This window comes from Ascidia mentula, chromosome 3 (genome assembly GCF_947561715.1).
Source record: "Ascidia mentula chromosome 3, kaAscMent1.1, whole genome shotgun sequence".
NCBI lineage: Eukaryota > Metazoa > Chordata > Ascidiacea > Phlebobranchia > Ascidiidae > Ascidia > Ascidia mentula.
In genome coordinates this window covers 200620-215797 of record NC_138568.1, presented here as the reverse complement: position 1 = coordinate 215797, position 15178 = coordinate 200620, and the positions used below count along the sequence as shown (strand labels likewise).

The following is a 15178-nucleotide window of genomic DNA, read 5'->3' as shown; positions in this document are numbered from 1 at the left end:
ATTGTGCGCGACTTCACGCTCTGCTTACAACTGATAAGAGTTTTAATTCGCCTTGATAAGATCTCGTTTCACACTTCTATCGAGCGTCAAAATTCAATCACGCACGGTTGAAATAATCTTTGCATCATTTCCACCGCGCTCCCGTCCAAGAATATTTTCCCTGGAACTTTTTACGAAATTGCAACAAGTTCTGCATCAATACTTTTCCAAGTAGATTTATTGAAGTATCTGCATATTTAAAGAAAGAAATTATTCAAGTAAATTATGGTAATTTACTTACGCAAGATTTTAACTCAAATTTGCCATTTTTTTCCAAACAAGTAAAACAGAGTTAGCGCGAGTTAGTTTTAGTCACAGCTTGATGTCATAACAGGTGTGACGTCACAGTATGACGTCGCGTAATTCAATTGTGGAACAATGTCAATATTTGTTACGTTCATGAAACTATTTGGAAACTTCTCTGAAGTATCCAACAGTTTGACCACATGTGAGGTTTGCGAACATTGTGATGAACAAAACACATACCTTGGAACGTATCAGCCTTCCAGGTCAAACGGTTTCGGTGAGTTTGTGACCCGGATGTTCTTATAACCTTCACTGGCTTTATTGCCAGGTTACCGTGCGATTTGCACCTCGCAAGTTAGGAGGAAATTCCAACCGAGTTTCCGCATTTTCACAATCCGCTGATCAGGTTGTACCGAAGTCTGTATTCACACTATGTATTATAATCATCACCATTTGCAAAATATGGGAAGTTTTTTGGTAAAAGTTCTGTTGTAAGATCAGTGACTGTTACAGTTTTTTTACGAGAATATTTCATACATGAGGCATCCAAGATGGAAACTTGACGAAAGTTCGCAAATATAAATTTATCAACGCAGTGAAACGTTTAAATGTGGGCGTTCTGCAACTTGAGTTTGCAACAATTATTTTTGCACCTGCAAACAATTACCCTCCCCCTCACTTATTTGTCGGCCCGCTGTTGGAGATCCCCCCCCCCCACCTACTCGCGCGCCAGACTGTGACGTCACGACACAGAGAAGGAAAAAGGAGGATATCGCGTATTTATGGTGAGGGGGAGCGGATCAATAACACAGAAGTTTAGATTCACAGAAACCTGGGGGAGGATCTGTTGGAAAAAAATTAAAGAGAGGAATTTGCGACCAAAGCGTGAGGTAAAGTTTAACGCAGTGAATATCTGATAATTGTGTGGGTCTTAATAACATTGTTGTTGGTAATTTTGTATAAATATTTTACCGTTCGAATGCCAGGGTGTTTTCGAAAAGTTTATTTTAAATATTATTCAATGTTTTCTTGGTCGCAGGAAAAGTGAAAGATTTATTTAAAATTTTGCAGAAAAACTTTTCAGCGCAACCACATCCAATAAACATGAATCTAATTGCGAAGCTTATCATTGTTACGTGGTGGTTTCTGATTGGTCGCGTGGATTGTTTGTTTCCGATGAAGCCTGACATGCGACGAATTCCCGCAAGGGGGAACCAGAGAGGTTTGTTTTCTGCTTTGAGCAAAAATTCAATAATCAAAAATTTTATTTTTGTCATGCCCGATTTCAATCGACAATAGAAGTGTTAAATAATAATGGTTTAATTGTTTTGATTTTGTTGTAAGGTTGTACGTTCGGTTTGCAATATCACGCCATCGGATCCTCATGGCATCCAAACCTCGGGAACACTTTTGGGATCATGTTCTGTTACACCTGCCATTGTGTAAAGGTAATATCAGCAATATCGCCTCATCATATTTGTGACTTAACGGGGTTGGAATGAAGGTTATTCCTTCATAAAAATCTTGAAATAATATTTGTACAATTTCCATCGGTTCCTCACTAAATCAATATTGTTACTTCTACGTATCAGATAGAAGGACCGGCAAGGTCACCTTTCAACGTGGGCAGACCCATGTCCAAGGTGACGTGTCATGACGTCAGAAAGGATTGCGAACCGGTGACGTGTAAAAACGCTAAAGTTCCCAGAGGGGAGTGCTGTAAAGTTTGTCCCGATGGTAAGATGACGTCAAAGGGTGTTTGTGACGTAAAACTGTTTACTAGTTTTAATATTTCTTTCAAAAGTATAAATATTTGTTCGTAGATGTCGGAGTTCAAAGGGAGGGCGATAGGGTGTTTTCGTCCAAAGCGGCAGAGGCAGATCTTTCTTCTCGTGTTCTCTCGATGTCGAGTGACACTGCAGTGAACGACGAAGACGCGAAATCTGGAGGAAATTCCAAAACAAAAAGTAAGTGTTTTGCGTCAGTAAAACGACAGTTACGTAATTAACTTGCTATAATTCTTCAAAGGCTTCGTGTCTCTGCTCACTAGCGACAACGGTGGTCAAGTGATGCGCGCAACGTTGACTTTGCACCGTGGAAATTTGCACTTCACCATTCACCACTTGTAGTAAGTTAGATTATTGTGGTTTTGCCTAAAATCTTCTCAATAACTTTAACTTTTTCTTCAGCTCAACACGTCCCAGCCTGGTGGAATTACTCAACCATGACGACACAGTGCTGTACGATCACGTGGGTGGGGAATCACCGAAACCGAAACAGCCGATTGTGTGCGGGGTAAGTATCAAGAAACGCCATTCCTAAACATGATTTTACCTTAAAAAATCTACATTTCAAGGTTTGGCGAAACTTGCCGAAGAATGTGCTGCACTCATTGGACAGGAAAACCCTGCGGTTAAAAGTTAGTTTTGACACGACGAGTAGCAAACCAAACATGAATGTTTCTTGCTCAGGCCAAGTTATTAGACATCGGGCACTAAACAGAGGTACGCACATTCTATATTATTACATCATATAGTAGAAGTTTTGACTCAACCGTGTCAAGTGACGTAACTTGTCGTTTTTCTCCAGAAACCTTTAGTTCAGTTTTGTCCCCTGAGCTCCTTCCACAAGATGGCAGTAGAGGTGCTCTCATCATGATGACTTTGGGACGTCAACGATTCAGCAGGCTGCATTTCGCCGTGATATTCAGGTAGAGGGTTCAAACTAACCAGTTTATATTTATGCTTAGAAATGACGCGTAAAATTGTTTGTAAAACCTCATATTACGTCACAGGAACAACTTGTCATCTGGTAACGGAACGAAAGTCTTTCTTAAGCTTGTTGACAACAATGGGGTGATTTTGAGGAAAATAGAAAGAAAGTTGGATCAAGATGTAAGTTTTTATTCTAAATCAAATATTCTTGTATGACGTAACATACTTGGCGACTTACAATTCACAAATTGATAGCCCCCCCCCTAATTCGCTATCACTATTTACAGGAAAAGGAAATTGCCGATGTTTGGCCGACCAATTCCGAAATCCTCCGAAGGTTGGGAGAAGGGTCTCTCCAGGTCAAACTGAACATTGCTTCTGAGAGTGGCGAAAAATCCGAAGTTTACATCGGAAATGTAACAGCACGAGTAACTTGCGACCGTAAGTAACCCCATACTTAGATCTAATCATCACTATTACATAATACTTACATATGGTTATGTCACAGTGCTACAAGCGGTGTTGTCTGGCAACGGATGTAAACAGAAGGCCAGCACAGGAGCATCAGGTTCGGCAGTCATCACTGTTAACTCTGACAACAGTGTTTCGTACAAGGTGAGTATCTTCACACCGATTCCTGGTGGATTTGTTGACTCAAAAGTTTTTCATCGGTTCTCTGCAATAACTAGGTGGCGCTCGTGGGTCTCACAAGCGATGTGACATCAGTATCACTTATGGGGGATTACCGGAAAAAGAGAACACGTCGTATTGCCGATGTGACGTCACAATATAAAAATGGGAAAGTACAAGGAAAGCTTGAAGTTCTTAACGGCAAAGAGGTGCTTTATTGTCGATTATTATGACGTCAATGAAGGTGATTGTTGCGTAACCTCGGTATATTTTTAGCTACACCTTTTGCTGAGCAACCACGTCAGAGTTAAAGTAGAAACAGTTCAAAGTAATAGCGGGGAACTCGGTGGGAGAGTGACGTCATTCATGTATGGGGGGCACCAGGCCCGCTACAGAGGTAGAATTCAAACACGTGGTGATCCTAGCGGATAATTCAACATTACTTTTCATACAGGTTTGCCGGTTCCCTTGGCTGGTGCGCTAATGCGCCCTCCAGTGTTCACTGGGTCAGCCGGTCATGCTTGGGTGGAGCTAAATGAACAGTGTCATCTCTATTACGAGATCGGTAAGTTGGTTCAGATGTAAAATCTTGGAAGAAAATAATTAATTGTTGCTGACGTTTAGTTGTGGCCGGTCTCAGTACTCACACCGATTCAAGCGTATCCGCTCACATTCATTCTCTCGCTGAAATCTCTGGAAGCGAGATTGAACACAAACAGTTGCTGAAAGGATTTTATGGGACCGAGGTTTGTGCTCACGTGACACAGTTCATTGATTTGATTGGTTGAAAACTCACACCGCTTGTTTCCAGGCAAGAGGAGTTCTGCGAGACATTGAGTCGGAACTTTACCTACAGCTTGCACGCGGGACCGCATTTATCCAGGTTGGTAGAGTGGCTGGTTTATTGCTGATATCTCATTGAAAAAATTGTGCAGTTGCTCCGGGTTGCTAAGCAACACAAACAGTTTTAATGTGACGTATTGTGTTCCTCAGATTGCAACAAAGCGAAACCCCCAAGGTGAAATTAGAGGTCAGATCCACATTCCCAATAAATGCGCAGGAAGGAATGGATTAGGAAAGGGGGATCCCCTTCGTAAGTTTGTTTTTAAGCAACGTGGATTCGTTTATTGGAATTTTCAATAAAGAAAACATTCAACAAATTTCGTGAAATTCACACAGATCCACGCAAAGATGATTCCAATGAAAAAACATCACCGTCAGCGGTGCCGTCGCGCTATGACGATTTGAACGCACTGGTGCATGACTGGACGGCTCCAGATGTCACGCAAAGACATTTGGAGTTGGATCCGATGTCGTGTTACTCAGACGGCCACTGGAGGGCGGACGGGAGCCAGTGGTCGCCAAACTACGACCAGAAGTGCACAAAATGTGTTTGTGAGGTAATTCAACATTACATTCGCTCAAAGCGTCTTCACTGCTTCACGACGATAAACTGACTTTATCATTTCCGCAGGGTGGCAGTGTAGTGTGCGATCCAGTTTTTTGTCCACGTCTGACATGCAGTCGCCCGGTGGCGCTAGAGGGAGAGTGTTGCCCTGTTTGTAACGATGTTTTCGGAGGTATTTCAGCAAAGGAAGAAGGTTTACCCATCGGTGAGCAACTTTTAATGAAATATTTGTGATGAAACATCTAAGCGTTGCCATCTCCCGCAGGTTCTTTGTTCCAGAATTCTTTGAATCTTCACAGACAAAATCTGGGCGAAATCACTGAAGCGAAGCAAATCACAGACGGTAATTTAAAACTTTGTTGTTGAGAAAATTTTTTTTCAGTTTTTAATTGAGAAACATGTTTCGGAACGTTTTCAGTAGTGTTAAGATTTTGTAAAACTTTTAGTCGAAGCAAGGAATATGCTTCTGCTTGCAAATAAAATAAAAAAATATTTGTGGATAAATTTGTAAGAATCGCAACCAATATTTCGTCAAAATCAAGCGATAAATTTGGAATGATCGCTGGACTTCCGACGTCTTCAAGACCCTCATCTTGTTTCTGTTCATCAGGTTGCTACGATGAGAACGACGGAAAACTTCACCGCTTCGGTTCGTCGTGGGCTCCGTACTCACCCTTGTTTGGTGTCGTACCCTGTCTTAACTGCACATGTCGGATGAGCGGAGAGGTTACCTGCGAGAAAGTCACGTGTCCGCCAGTCACGTGTTCCAACCCGATACGATTGCATCGCAGCCAATGTTGCAAGGCATGTCCAGGTAGGCGACCCAGTCAATCATTTGCAGAAACATTCTCCGAGAATATTTCTAGGACAGCAGATAAATTGCATGAATGACTTAAATTGAAACGTGATACAAACTATTTCAAAATCTCAAAGTTTACTGTTGGTGAAAGTTAATTGGTTACACACACAACTATTCATGTATTACGAGGGATAAAGGCAAGAAGTTAGAGACCATGGATGAACGCTATTTCTTTTATGTTGTGTTAATTATCACTTTTTTTTTATAAATTTCAGAATCTCCACCGCGATATAGAATGGGATCACGTGACATACAGGACGACAGCAGCGCCGGAATGTGTTCATTCGGGCGTGACTTGTACGCACGTGGGGCCAAATGGAGCGTGACGGTACCGAACATGGTTGGACGAAGCTGCATTGAATGCGAATGCCTTTACACCCATGAAAGAGGACTCAAATATAAGTGCAGATGGACTTGTCCGCGTAACGTAATTGAAGCATGACGGAAACTAGCGAAGCGTAACAAAGTGCAACAAAGCGTTAAAATACTGGAATAAGGAGCAGAAGGGTCAAGAAACAAAAGCGGACGTAAATTGAACTCCCAGAAAAAGTTGCATGTACACACTGGCCGATATTTTGCTAAAACAGTGTATTGTATATTTGTTTATGATATTTAAATATTTTATCGTTGCACGTGACTTACCTATTTATCGATTTTTGTTATCACGGTGCAATTTTTTCAATAAATAAAACACATATTTTATGCATACGTTTTTGCAGACAAAGGTGTTTAAAAAGTTTTTCCGAAAACAAAAAAGTTTTGTGTGATTTTTATGTGAACACGTCACACATTGGTGATCGCTATATCGGATGTGACGTAGGGAGATCCTTTCTCGTGAAAAGATGTCGGCATGGTATGAAAAACGTGGTTGGGAGATTAAGTTAACAGATTGTGGAATGGAGGGAAAAAACATATGGAATTTATTTAAAACAGTTGTCAGTGTATATTTTGTTGATGGATGGATTTTTGTTGTAAAATATGCCAGAGAGAACTGACGAAAGTGTAAAAGTCATTTGTTGATAAAATATTTTCCAGATTGGAAAGTTTGTTTTTTGCGCGGAAGATTTCGTTTCGGCGATCGTTAGTTGCGCGGATGGTCGCAACGTTTTTCGTATGTTAATGCATTAGGTTATTAATATTGCGCGGATTATCGGTAAATTTTCGCAAAGGATATATCCTCCGCGCACGACATTTTTTCCAGTCTGGAATATTTTCAACAACAAAATTTTAGATTTAAAAGAAGGCCATTGGGTAAAAATAAAACGCTGTAGATTTATGAAACAGTAGTATGTTTTGGTCCAATGTTTGGGTTGAATGTAGTTGTAAGCCTAAACCTATTCCATTTATTTTGCGATTTTTAAGAATCTTAGGACATTTATAAAATCGTTTACTTACTGCCCCGAGTTCAGTCAAAGCTAAAAAGATGGAGGATACATTTGAAACTGGCGATTCTGGGGCGTCTGAATCCTTTCCAGCTCAGTGTTCTTCTTTGCGCAAAAACGGACATGTTTTAATCAAGGGCAAGCCATGCAAAATTGTGGAAATGTCCACATCCAAAACCGGTAAACATGGACATGCTAAGGTCAGTATTTTGTCATAAATATTTTGGAAATTTTGTTTTCTGTTATATTTTTAGTGCAATATAAAGTCTGATAGCTATATGTTCAGCTTTCTGTGCCGTGCATGTGATGTTTTCTGGAAAGTTTATTATTTGTGCAGAGGTTTTTTTTCAGTGATATTGCAGGAACGATTGCAATGGTTTTTATGTGTTAATGTATGAACTAAATTATATTCTGCGGATTATCAGTAAATTTTTGCAAAATTATATATCATCCACACACAACATTGTTTCCAATCAGTTTTGTGGGAATTCCACTATCTCAGAAATGGGTCCATTATTTTTCATACTTAACAGAGTTTTAAGTGTAAACAGCCTCCTAAATGAAAAAAATGCTCAATGTGTTTGAATAATCTAATCCTTCCTGGTTGACCAAAAGTTCATTTCAGCAGAATATAAAACTTTTTCAATATTTCTGTGAAGTAGAATGGTTGGGAACCTCAAATAGGATTTGTCAACAATAACTTGTTACATTTTAAAAAAGAGTATATAAGTTTATGAAAGATAAATTCAAACCAAATATGTTGGAAAGGTACACATGGTCGCTTTGGATATATTTGATGGAAAGAAATACGAGGATATTTGTCCATCTACCCACAACATGAACGTTCCAAATGTTTCAAGAAAGGAAATGCAGGTAAATATGAGCAGATGAAAACAATCATGTTTCTAGAAAATTAAACCCGGCTGATTGGCCAAGTCTAAATTGGTTGTGAGAGAGAGAAACACTTTTGTGTTTGTTACTGAGGCGATAATTATCAAGTTTACCTTGGTTCAGGTAAACATGAAAATTGTTTCCGATTATGATTATTAAACAATTTTTGAAATATTATTACCTTGTGAATGCTATAGGGATGTGCCAGACGGACAAAGATTTGGGTTTGAAATAGAAAACATTTGCACGAACCCGAATATATTCGTGTGTAAGTGTGACATCAATAGTAGGTCGATTCCATCATGCGTGCAAGTGTTTTGCTTGACCAATCATTGTTTGCTGTCATACAACAAATATTTCTGCAAAGTGTGTAAACTATAGAAACCAACAACTGAGCCTACTTTCAAACAGGCCAACAATGTCCGCTATTGCTAGTGTTTGACAACACAGGGCTGAAGATCTTTTATTTTCAAATATGCTTCTGTGTTTTTGTTACATACATCTGTACTCGAATCGACTTGTACTTGTTGCACTCATCGTCACTATGATAAGGTGTCTACTGGGATTATTTTTGTAAGTTCATCCTGGCCCAATGGCATAAAACGCCAACACTTCTTGCACATTAATCGGGTTTGCATGGTTTTGAAAACTCTGCTTATATTCAGTGAATCTATTCGGGTTCGGTTTCACCTCATCACAACCCCAGTGTGTTGGGTACTCTTAATAGTTGTGGTTGTAATATTACATGCAATGGCACAATAGGCAGGATCGCCCCACTGCGCAGGTCCTTGCTTGGCGATCACAGCTAACGTATCGGGATCATGAGGTTTGCAAGCTTGGCAGCCCAGGCATTGTAGCCCAGCTGGATCAGCCACTTTTTCCTGACATATCGGAGCAAGATTTGACAAGTGGTAGAGATCCCCTACGTATATGTGAAGGTTGCCTGGCAAGTTGTGCGCTTGTGCACCAGTGTATCTTGCCCACAATATACCCCGTGAAACCACTGCGCTCCTGTAGCTCAGTTGGTAGAGCGTTGGGCCTGTTTAGCCCAAGGTCGTGAGTCAAACCTCACCGGGAGCTTGATTTTTCAAATCTTGCTCCGTCAGGAAAAAGTGGCTGATTCAGCTAGGCTACATTGCCTGGGCTGCCAAGCCTGCAAACCTCATGATAGTTGTGGTTGTTTAATTTAACCCAAATATATAACGAAATTGTTAGGCTAACATTCAAAAGAAATTAGAGACATTTTTTTAGGTTGTTGATATCGAGGATGGTTATCTCGCACTGATGGACGAGAGTGGTGAAGTACGCAATGATCTTAAGCTGCCAGATGGGGATGTTGGAAAAGCTATTAAGGAAGCTCATGAGGATGGGCAAGAAATAATGGTCAGTCTTTTCCTTTATATATTGTTTGTATTCATTTATCCAAACAAGTAGTAGTTAGAAACATTGTTAGTTGTTAAATCATGGTTACATAGCAAAAAGGAAATTTATTTATGAGGTTATTAAATCTTAACATATATTTGTCGTTTTAGGCCACAGTACTAAAGGCCATGGGAAGGGAGTTGGTGATATCATCTAAGAAAGCTTCCAAAGACTAATTTCATGACATTTGGGTTGAATATAGAATTGGTCTTCTATAGTAAACAACTAAATTTTCCGAAAAAAAACTATCTTAGCTTTGTATACTCATGTGACTCCTTATCAACTAAAAAGTTCAAAAGTCTTCGGACATATCCTGTATTGCTTGCGACCCCTGCAACTTTATGTTTTAACCAAATGCATGGGTTGATAAATATGCTTTTAAAAGGGTAACAGTGACCTCGGCCCTCCACCAACCGCATCGAATTGTTTCGCATTTTTTTGTTCGCCGTCAGACGTCTGTCCATGGGGGTATTCCCCATTTTCAAAAGCGTCCATGACTCTTTTCTCCAGTTGCCATAACAACGTGTTCGCCCTTTGGCCCCGCGCCCCTGCTCGTTCACGGTTCAAGTTTTTAAATATCTTGTTTGAATTTGGTGTTTAGACCTTACGTAGGTGGTTGGGTGCGTACGTGACATCACCAACACGTTGATGACGTAATATTATGAACTTTTTGTTGTAACCACAGACCGACCATGCGCAGCATGTTTTTGGAATTTGTGTAAAAATAAGTTAATTATCGGCAATAAAGACCCATGAAGTATTGGTGTGAACCCTCTGAAAACTAACAGCAGCAGAAAGCTTGTTTGTTGGAAGTTACATCACTGTCTACAGCATGTTATTGACCTCTTCTCGGGTCCTGTTATGAACAAAAGTAAGTGTAGACGCGTTTTTTGAAACGTCAGATTGAATTACATTCATGCAAATTAAACGTAGGTTAAAGTGAATTACAGACAGATAGATTATAGTTTGGCTGTGTCTTGTAAGTAGTGGGATGCCATGCTTGAAACTTCCAGTGCGCACCCCCAATGCTGGGCAAAACCCTTTCCACCATGACCGTAATTATGAATAATTGGAAGGCTTCGGATTTCCGAAGATTCTTTCGGATTTATTTGTAGTATTTCTGAATCAACCCGGGCCCCTCCGACCCTTGAAGGACGAAGACCGACTTCGGAGGATAGGAATTTGGCTTTTTTCAGTGCAGGGCATAGAGCTTCACAACGTCGCTTAATATCGGCGGTATCTTCTGGGTCAGGTGCGGTGTCGTATCGCCCAGCTTGAGCGGTGATCCCCATTCCAACATCCTTGCTTCTAGGTACGATAATGGTTTCTCCAGCATGGAGAACTTCATTAATGAGTGGTGCGCTTACACGGATGTACTGTCCTGTGTAGAAGTATAAATGGTAATTACTATTTCACCTTGTCAGGTTCGCTTACATTAAAGCTGGATCAGCCACTTTCTGAGCAATACTTCTGGTGAGGTTTGAACTGGCGATCCTGCGCTAACTATCAGGTCCAATGCTCTACCGACTACACTGGTATCTTGACCACAACAAACCCCATTCAACCACTCCTGATGACATGCTGTCCTTGCATACAATTAAATAATGCATTATGCATTCCACCATAACTCTCTTGACTTTAAGTACTTTAAAAATGTAGCAAAATTAATGCAAATTACCTCTCATTGAAACAAGGTTCGGATCCGATACCAATTTGCCGGCACCCAATCCACTGCAATTCACCACTAGGTGGTAGTATGGGCCAAGCTCAGCAAATGAGTTAATTTTCCTTCTTTCAAACTTAACCATTTTCTTTCCATTCCTTTACACAGAAGGTCATCATTTGGTAAAAATGTAGCACAAATTTAAAAATTTTCATGTTTGCCTAAACTTTATGATACTCAAAAAAGCAAAGTCTTTTAATCAAGAAAATAATGGAAAAGCCAAACTAACAATTTCAATTTAAAAAAAATGCTCTTGTGTAAAGAATTGGGAGAAAAAATACCTGGATATTTTCTGCTTTAACTGACTTGTGAGCCAAGGAAGGTAAAGGTTTAGGTCAATGACGTAAGTGGGGACCCTGAAGACAATCCATTGACCTTCTTTGAAGTCATGATAGAACATTATTCCATTATTTTTCACATAATTGTACGGCTTCATTTCAACTTCATTTAGTCTCTGGTACCCAAACTTCAATCTGTTTTCCTTAGTCACTGAAATCATTACGGCCAAAGTTCATATATGGTTTTATGATTGATAAACCAGTAAAAAGAAATGTTTACCATATTATATTTTTAAAGTAATCAACATTGTCTTAAAATACAATGAATCATTTTTACAAAGAATATATAAGTTTTGATGAGAAACTTTTCATAGCAAAGTTTTCATATTTTTACCTTGTTGGTTCAAACTTTCTTCAGTTTCATTATAAAATACTATGGCATCTGTTCTTAGAATCCCCATTTTCTTGGCTTGAACAGGTGGAAGGGCTGAGCAGTATTCCAGTGTTGCCACAACACGATCTGCGATCTGCTTGTTGTCCATGCGAGAGGATCTTGCACTGATAACAATCCCCAAACCATGTGAGCTTTAAAACAAAACTGTGTTAAACTTGTGTGGGTAAGATGTCAAGAGGGTAAGGCTTAAAATATTTTAACTGATGTCATCACTTCAAAACAGGAGCAACATTTAAAAAAAGATGTCTTACCTGCAAATATTATCATTTTCTGGATAAAATTCTTCAGCGATTACAGTAATTTCATTGTTAGGACATCGGTCAGAAATGCACAGAGCAGAGGCAAGCCCTTGCACTCCACCACCTATCACAGCTATCTTAGACGACATTGTTGGTCAACCTCATTTGACTCTGGAACATGAACCTCGTTTGAAATAATGTTTCTGGTGCAGCAACTCACGTATGGGATCAAAGTTCAATTGAGTTTGTTTTATTTTCGCCAGCAAACTTACACAATACAGTAGGACAATAATTAACTTCCTCTGTTTGTTAGTTCACCAAACACAACATCCTATCGCAGAACACAATTTAAGCGAGTTTCCTTTGCACTAACGAACTTGCATATTGGGGCTTGGTGGACCAAAAAACATCTGGGAACATTTCAACAAAAATATTTATTTACATTTCACACTTAGTCATGTATGTTAGATTGCATGTATCGCGAATACAAAACTCTTCACTGACAGGCAATGCATCAAACCCAGACTAAGCTTCGGGAAGAAATGTCCAGATGCTAACCACTATACAACACAATTCATACAAATTTGTACCTACAGGAATAAAATTGCTGCATAGTAAATAAAACACATGATTTTTAATAAATATTATGCAGTGCATATAATTTTTTATCAATGCAGAATCAGCACCCTTTTAGTTTTTATAATTTTGAGGTTGTTGACAAGATTTTTGATGCAAGATCAGCCACCACTATTGCACAGCCCATGTGTTGTGCATAACCTCTTGGTCCATGGCCGTAATTGTGGATGACGGGTAATTTCTTCTCGTCAACAATGACATTCTCCAATTCTAATCTTGCCCCTCCGATCCTTGCTGGCCTCACACCAACCTCAGCTGAGATCAACTTGGCAGTGTTCAGGGCAGGAAATAAAGTCTCACATTGATATCTAAGCTTGTGGCTGTCACCAGGATGTAGGTGAGTCTCAGATCGTCCATATTGGGATGTTGCACCGGCACAAACATAATTGGATTGAGGTGTGATCACGATATCCCCAGCTATGTACACCTTGTCCACATATGGGGCATCCAACTTCATGTATTGACCTACGACAAAAAAAACAATAATATGTGGAAATTTTAAATTTATTACGACACAAGTATGACAAGACAGGAAATTAAATAATAATAAAAACTTTTTAGTAAAACAACTTACCCCTGACAGGAACGACCATGGGATCGTCTGCCAACTGTTTTGCTCCACAACCCGAGCAATTGACCACCAAATCATAAGAAGCAAGATCTTGAAACGAACTCACCTCTTGTTTCAAAACTGAAACCATCTTTTCACGGTTACTTAAAATATAATCAAGTTACAATTATTACACAAAAACATGATTTATCAAGATAAATTAAACAGAAAACAAGGCTTAGGTATTCCACAGCATATTAAACACACCTGTTATATTTTTGTTGAAGTTTGTTCATCAACCATGGCAAATATTTGTTGTTGTCAATAACGTACACCGGAAACTTGTACATTTTAACAGGGGCTTTACTGAAAGCCTCAAAAATTACAAGTCTGTTGCTTTCCTCAGCAACGTGGGCAAACATAACCAACTCATTCTGAGCTACTTCTCGATAACCCAGCTTTTGTCTGTCCGCTGGAGAAACTTTAAACATGCTTTTGCAAAAACGATCCTACATATCAAAAAATGCACATCAAGCATAAAATTTACCTTTCTTGTCAATCACTTTCTGTTCCTCATTGAAAATAACTATGGCATCTCTTGGCCTAATTCCAGCATATTCAGCCTCAGTTGGGTGCACAGACGAACAAAACTTCTGGGTTTCTTTGACAAATTTTGTGAGATTTGGGCCATCGACAACTCCACCTCCTCTGTTTCCCACAATTCCAAATCCATGCGAACTAAAACAAGTTCATGTATGACTTCATAGCAAGTTCATGTATGACATCATTGCAAGTTCATGTATGACATCATCGCAAGTTCATGTATGACATCATTGCAAGGATAAATTAATCACACAACTTCTGTAATAAGAATAAAGTTAGTTCAGTGCAATAATCGCCAGCTGCATTGATAAAACCTTCGAGGTTGAAACAGCATGCACAGTCTGCAGCTAAATGAAAATGATTTAATCTTTTTTGAACTAAATTTCTTCAAAAAAAGTGAATAGTTTAGTGATTATAAGATTGGGGTTGTTGTATATTAGCTTTGAAATTTTTCAGGCGATTTCGTTTGAGTCAACTAAACGCAACATTGACATTTGTATTGTAAATAACTCTAATCAACCAATCAAAATAGAAAAAATCAACTAACACGATTTGAATAAGTTAAGAGTTACCTGCAAATATTTACTTTTTCAGGATAAAATTCAGAGGCAATTAGAGTAATTTCAACATCAGTGAATTTCTGTGCAAGGCACCAAGCAGATGCCAGTCCATTAACTCCGGCACCAATAACCGCTACTTTGAACATCACTGTTGTACATGTGGTTCTCAACCAGCAACAACCATTTCAATGTTGCACTTTTCAAACAAGTTTCAGCAGGTGGTCTTAATTTAATAATCACGTGGTTCCATTGCAGTGTGTAAACACATTTCCTGTCATTTACAAGATTGTGCATGTCTGTGTCCTGTTTGCACGACAAATGCAGTTAACAGAAATCTTAACACAAGACAACGCCTAAATCAGTTTTGCGTGCAAATTTCTGCAAAAAGCTGCACTTTTTTGCATTTTCATAGTAATGAATGTTGAAAAAAGAACGACATTTTTGATTCGTGTTTTGTATTTGCAGCATTTTGGCTAGTAGATCAATTTTATAATTTAAAACTAGCTAATTTTAGTGGCTTTAAATTTTTTCCATATGATTGAAA

At 39.2% G+C, this 15178-nt stretch overlaps 3 protein-coding genes and 1 non-coding gene across 4 annotated transcripts; 3 read left to right on the top strand and 1 right to left on the bottom strand.

Moving 5' to 3' along the window:
- The first annotated feature begins 1389 nt into the window (after positions 1-1389).
- Positions 1390-6338, top strand: LOC145894603 (chordin-like). Its single transcript, XM_082983222.1, has 22 exons — positions 1390-1507; positions 1630-1733; positions 1878-2022; positions 2109-2252; positions 2314-2413; positions 2475-2580; positions 2642-2789; positions 2875-2995; positions 3080-3179; positions 3287-3440; positions 3508-3614; positions 3689-3838; positions 3906-4026; positions 4084-4194; positions 4254-4375; positions 4441-4512; positions 4623-4722; positions 4809-5029; positions 5104-5242; positions 5303-5380; positions 5648-5851; positions 6112-6338. The coding sequence occupies exons 1-22, from the start codon at positions 1390-1392 to the stop codon at positions 6336-6338; spliced, it is 2892 nt and encodes a 963-aa protein (XP_082839348.1).
- A 922-nt stretch (positions 6339-7260) lies between these two features.
- Positions 7261-10351, top strand: LOC145893970 (eukaryotic translation initiation factor 5A-1-like). Its single transcript, XM_082982390.1, has 4 exons — positions 7261-7478; positions 8047-8151; positions 9421-9552; positions 9702-10351. Exons 1-4 carry the CDS (start codon positions 7320-7322, stop codon positions 9765-9767), a joined length of 462 nt encoding a protein of 153 aa, XP_082838516.1. The 5' UTR covers positions 7261-7319; the 3' UTR covers positions 9768-10351.
- On the top strand, positions 9177-9249 carry Trnan-guu (transfer RNA asparagine (anticodon GUU)). Its single transcript has one exon. It is a non-coding gene; the product is annotated as a tRNA-Asn (tRNA).
- Positions 10352-10514: 163 nt separating the features above from the next.
- On the bottom strand, positions 10515-14793 carry LOC145894602 (uncharacterized). Its single transcript, XM_082983221.1, has 10 exons — positions 14647-14793; positions 14019-14209; positions 13739-13952; positions 13496-13635; positions 12992-13386; positions 12298-12434; positions 11987-12177; positions 11596-11803; positions 11270-11412; positions 10515-10972 (listed from the first exon to the last, which is right to left on the bottom strand). Exons 1-10 carry the CDS (start codon positions 14778-14780, stop codon positions 10551-10553), a joined length of 2175 nt encoding a protein of 724 aa, XP_082839347.1. The 5' UTR covers positions 14781-14793; the 3' UTR covers positions 10515-10550.
- Positions 14794-15178: the final 385 nt, after the last annotated feature.